Here is a 6,000-nt window from a genome sequence, read left to right on the forward strand (position 1 = left end):
GTCTCAAAAAATAATAATAATAATTAAATTAAATTAAATTAAATTAAATAATGGGGCTGGACACTGTGGGGCACATCTGTAATCCCAGCACTTAGGGAGGCTGAGGCAGGTGGTTCACTTGAGGCCAGAAGTTTGAGACCAGCCTGGGCAACATGGAGAAACTCCGTCTCTACTAAAAATACAAAAATTAGCCAGGCATGGTGGCGCACGCCTATAATCCCAGCTACTCAGGAGGCTGAGCCACAAGAATTGCTTGAACCTGGGAGGCAGAGGCTGCAGTGAGCCAAGATTGTGCCACTGCACTCCAGCCTGGGCAACAGAGCAAAACTGTATCTCAAAAAAAAAAAAAAAATTAAATAACAGATATTATGAAAAGTCTATAATTTTAAAACACTATTTCTTAGAGCAGGTGTTGGCAAACTACGTTCAACAGACCAAGTCAGGCCCACTCCATGTTTTTGTGAATAAATTTTTATTGGAACACAGCCATCCTTAATTCATTTACTTATTATCTATGGCTGTTATGGCACTACAATGGCAGAGTTGAGTAGATATGACAGAGACTGCAGGGCCCACGAAATGTAAAATATTTACTATCTGGCCCTTTAGAGAAGAGTTTGCTGACCCCTCTTTTAGAGAATGGAGTTGTCCACTTTATGTATATATCATTAATTATTTTAAGTAGCTTCATTTCCTATCCTTGTGTAGTATGAAGCCCATGATTTAGTATCTCAACATTTCCAAGGTACTCTACTTTTTCGTAACATTTTATTTCCAGGAAAATAGTGCTTGAAAAATCATAAGAAAATAGAAGTATATATATCTTATTATCTATATTTGAAGAGATAAGTATCATCAACAAATGTACTTAACTTGTACAGTTGGGCCCAGAAACATTCAGTGACTCACTAGTACCTCTGAGACACAATTCAAACTTATCAACTCCATTGAGTGCCTACAACAACCAGACCCCAGCCTGCTTTTCTAGATTGGGCTTTCACTGGCTGTCTGTTGTAAACGATGGTCAAACTCATCTGTTACAATAATAATAGGGATAATAATATCAACAGCCCCTACTACTATTTATTGGGAGTTTTATTATATGTTAAGTGACCATGCATTACATTAATTATTTTATTCATAATAACAGCTTTGTAAAGAATATATTATTGGTCCTATTTTATAGGTATGAAAGTAAAGGCACAGAGAACTTGCTCAAGGTTATTTTGAGCAAAGTAATGCAGCCAATTAGCATAATTAAAAATAAATTAGCAAGTAAGTAAAATTAGCATAAGTAAAATAAAAATTAAAGTAAAAAATAAATAAAAATTAAAGTAATGCAGCTAATTAGATAATCGCAATCATACAGCTAATTAGAGGAGGAACAAGAAATCAATCCCAGGCATGGCTGGGCACAGTGGCTCATGCCTGTAATCCCAGCACTTTGGGAGGCCAAGGCAGGCACATAACAAGGTCAGGAGATCGAGACCATCCTGGCTAAAATGGTGAAACCCCGTGTCTACTAAAAATACAAAAAATTAGCCGGGCATGGTGGCAGACACCTGTAGTCCCAGCTACTCGGGAGGCTGAGGCAGGAGAATGGCGTGAACCTGGGCGGCGGAGCTCGCAGTGAGCCGAGATTGCACCACTGCACTCCAGCTGGGCAACAGAGCAAGACTCCCTCTCAAAAAAAAAAAAAAAAAAAGAAAAGAAATCAATCCTAAGCATGGAGAACTTCAAAGCCCAGGCCTTACTGTACTGCTAGTGACTTTTGATTGAAACTTCATTTAATCCTCGCAAGCCTGTGAGGTATGTGTTTTTATTATTCCCATTTTATATGTGGAGAAAGTGAGAGTACCAGCATTTCTATCAAAATCTGTCCCAGGTCAAATCCGTGAATTTAAACGCCATGCTAAGCTAATTTTCACAGCCACTTTCTACTTGCCCATCTGTTTTTTAGTTTTTTGTGGTTGTTGTTCTGTGTGTGTATATGTACAGGTATTCAGCTTAAGCCATTCATTTTCTCTGAAATGCCTTTCTATACCTCACTAATCAAGTGGAAATTTTAGGCATACTTTAAAGCCCATCTATATTCCAAATTTTTTCATGAAGCTTTCCCTTGGTACTCTAGTTAGAAATGAGGAATTTACTCACTATCTACATTTTTTACATTGTACTTTCTATAGATGGTCTTTTGTTGTGGTTATTTGTTTATGTTTTTACTCTCTTCAATTAGATATACAAGCCACTAGCATTTAGAAGCCAGAACTAATGTATTCATCTTTGTATTTCACAAGCACTGTAAGAACACTAAGGGTTATATCTTATTCAACTATGCTAAATATACTTAGTGTTCAATAAATATTGCTTAAAAGACTTCATGAATGAATCTAACAGTGCCTTACATACAGAATTTTAGGTCTTGTTATCATACCAAGCTTATGACTTTAGACAAGTAACTTATTTTCAATGAGCTTCAATTGCCTTAACTTTAAAATAAAATTTATAGCTTAAATAATCTCTAAAGTTCCTTCAAAATTTAAAATTTATATCATGATAATTCTGTGAATAAGTGAATTAGCTTCTAAATAACAGCTCCACAAAACTCATCAATCGTTTTTCTCTATTGTGCCTGGTTGAATCTTAATCGCAGGATATTTTATGATATGTTTTTGTTCCATAGAATTTATTAGACACAAAAGAGAAGAAAGAGGGAAACTGTATAAATAGAGAGCTACAGAATGGGGGAGGGAGAAACCTAAAAGATGATTGCACATAATTATAATTTTAACTATTTCTGACTGAGGTGATTCTGTTTATTTTCTACCTGAAATACAGAGGTTGAAATAGCTCGTTCCCTTTTATCAAAGAAAAATATCCATCCTGAGGTATCAGCACCAAATAAAGGAATACAGAACAGATGGTTATTACTCATATTAGGAGTATTGCAGCCTTTTAATTCATATCTGGTCCTATGATTCATAGACAGTTGAAGCAGAAGCCTGGCCTTAGCCTCTGGAAGTGAAAAATTAGAACACACAGTGCCATTCTAGAGAAAGGAATAAGCCCAGGTTTTCAACTAATAATAGTAATTTTACCATTTATTGAGCATTGTTCTAGGCACTTTCTATTCGTTATCTCTAATCCTTAAAACAAGTTCACATTATCTGTGAAAGGCATTGTCTACTGAAAGTGACTGCTAATGAAATGCATATGAAAGCATTTTGTTCTTATTTTACAGATTGAAGATGGCAGCTGGCATAAGGCAACATTTCTTTTTCACACCCAGGAACCTAATCAACTTCCAGTGGTTGAAGTACAAAAGCTTCCTCATCTCAAAACTGAACGAAAGTATTACATTGAAAGCAGTTTTGTATGCTTTCTATAAAGTCTCTGAATTAGTTCCAAATTCAGGCTGTTGGCCAGGTAATTGCTGCAGAGGGAGAAATAAGACAGAAAGATACTGTCGTCATGAAATGCATGTAATAAATAAAGCATTGGCTAAATCTTAAAGAATCTCAGGAAGAACAGACTTCCTCCTAAGAAGGAGAAAAGGCATTTTTAAAGGACTATGATTGATAAAGTATTTAATTCTTTTAAAAATTATATTGATCTCAGCTTTCTTAGAGAATTCCCTAGAACTAAAAATTTATAAATATGGAATTTTTCAGGGTATCTTATATTTTTGACTGAGTGCGTAGTACCCATTAGACAGCTGGAGATGCAGAGCACTGTGGAGCAATACTGGCTAATGCTTCCAAATGTGCACTGCTTCTGTCTAAAAATTACAAGCCACAGTCTAATATGTCTTATTTTCCAAAACACTAAGCTGTATTCAGGTCCCGGATGGGCATATACATCTTAGCCGGTGATACACTACCTCTTACGTGTTGCCTCTTTGTGTTGCTTGGTGCTCTTTCGAAAACAAGGTGCTTATGGCTTTCATAGACTGTTTCCTTTTTCATCTTTGTCATTCTTCAAAAGTGTATGTACTGGTTACATCAAGATATGTTTTGGTTGTTAGTACTTATTTTAATTTGTTTGGTCACACACTTAATAACACGTAAAACTATTTATGTGAAGTCCTTGTTTTATTTTAAAATTCTCTTTGTGTATTTGGAATCAAAGCCAGCATATTGTAACCTGTGCTTATACGCAGAAGAATTAGATTTCTTTGTTTTTGTTTTATTTTTTATATTGTTGTAAAAATTATTATAGGCCAGCTACATCTAGTAGTAGGTTTGGGATAGAGATTGGGGGTTGTGCCATACTGTTTTCAAAGTTCATGATCATCTGGAATGATACTTAGTGTATATATATTTTGTAAAGTTTTAATTCAGCAAATTTTTTAAATTGCTGCTGTTTTAAATTATAAAAACTTTATATTTCTGCTTTGTAGAAATTATATGTTTTGTAGTATTCATTGATTTTCTTTCACTGTACTTAAATTTAGTGTTAGTACTTTAAAAATTTTAACTTACCAGTCTTTAAAGCAACATCCAGAAAACAAAAAGTCTTTTCCCATTTAAAATAGGCTCAGCCAGTTCAATGTCTCATTATCAGAGAAATGTTAGTTCAATATTGAAAGAAAAATATTATACCTCTTGGTATCTAGAAAAGCTTGTTCATCCATTATAAATATATCTTTAGCCACAGCAAACCACACTTAACCTATCTATAATAAAAATGTGCTTTAAATAATTTTGGGTGGTATTTGTTTTTCCTCTTTTGTTACAATATGCTTTTATTATTTATGATAGCCCCTCTGGCATAGGCTTTCTGTATATTTATATTGTTAAGCAGTATCTTTTATATACCTGCAAAAGGATTACAGGACCTGTTTCCATGACAAAAATAAACTCTTACATATATGATCAAATGACTTTCAACAAGTGTGCCAATGCCATTCAATGGAGAAAGGACAGTCTTTTCAACAAATGGTTCTGGGAAAACTGGATATCCACATGCAAAAGAATGATGTTGAACACTTACCTTATATTACATACAAAAAGTAATTCAAAATGGGAGCAAATATCTAAACAAAAGAGCTAAAACTATAAAACTTTTAGAAGAACACAGAAAATCCTTCATGACACTGGATTTGGCAATGATTTCTTGGAATGACAACGAAAGCACAGTCAACAAGAGAAAAAAATAGACAAATTGGACTCTCTCAATATTAAAAATTCTCTGTGCATCAAAGAACACTATCAAGAAAATGAAGAAGCAGCCCAAGGAATATGATAAAATATTTGCAAATCATATATCTGATAAGGGATTAGTATCCAGAATATATAAAGAACTCCGGTGACTCAACACTAGAAGAACTAGCAACCCAGTTTAAAGAATGGGCAAAGGACTTGAATAAACATTTCGCCAAAGATATAGAAATGACCAATGAATAAAAAGATGCTGGCTGGGCACAGTGGTTCATGCCTGTAATCCCAACACTTTGGGAGGCTGAGGTGGGAGGATTGCTTGAGTCCAGGAGTTCAAGACTAGCCTGGGAAACATAGTGAGACACGATCACTACAAAAATTTTCTAAAAATTAGCCAGGCATGGTGGCACACATGTGCAGTCCTGGCTATTTAGGAGGCTGAAGCAGGAGCATCACTTGAGCCCAAGAAGTTGAAGTTGTGGTGAGCCATGATCACACCACTGCATTCTAGCCTGGGTGACAGAGTGAGACCCTGTCTCGAAAAAAAAAAAAAAAGTAAAGAGAAGAGAAAATGCCCCAAATCAATAGTCGTTGGGTAAATGCAAATCAAAACCACCAGGAGGTACCAATTCTGTGGTATGATGCAAAAATATATTGGTCTTTATCTCTGGTTCCTGGCACAGGGCTCCTAAGACTCTTGGAATTTTCTAAGTGAAAGGTGTCTCTTGTTATTTATAATGAATGCTTTTCAGTCACACCTGAGTTTATGTTCATAAGGTTTTTTAGAGTGGGGACCCTAAAGAGCCTCAGGATGGAGCTGGTCCCCAGAAAGACCAAGTAA

The 6,000-nt window shown here is 35.4% G+C and overlaps 1 protein-coding gene across 1 annotated transcript in view; it reads left to right on the plus strand.

Moving 5' to 3' along the window:
* The window catches only part of COL24A1 (collagen type XXIV alpha 1 chain), a 400,658-nt gene extending 395,957 nt beyond the window's left edge, over positions 1-4,701 (plus strand). The window contains exon 61 of the mRNA XM_030823656.1: positions 3,242-4,701. Coding sequence (XP_030679516.1) covers positions 3,242-3,388 — 147 coding nt within the window. The 3' untranslated portion in view covers positions 3,389-4,701. The remainder of the gene's footprint in view (positions 1-3,241) is intronic.
* Positions 4,702-6,000: the final 1,299 nt, after the last annotated feature.

The sequence above is a fragment of the Nomascus leucogenys genome, chromosome 12, assembly GCF_006542625.1.
Source record: "Nomascus leucogenys isolate Asia chromosome 12, Asia_NLE_v1, whole genome shotgun sequence".
NCBI lineage: Eukaryota > Metazoa > Chordata > Mammalia > Primates > Hylobatidae > Nomascus > Nomascus leucogenys.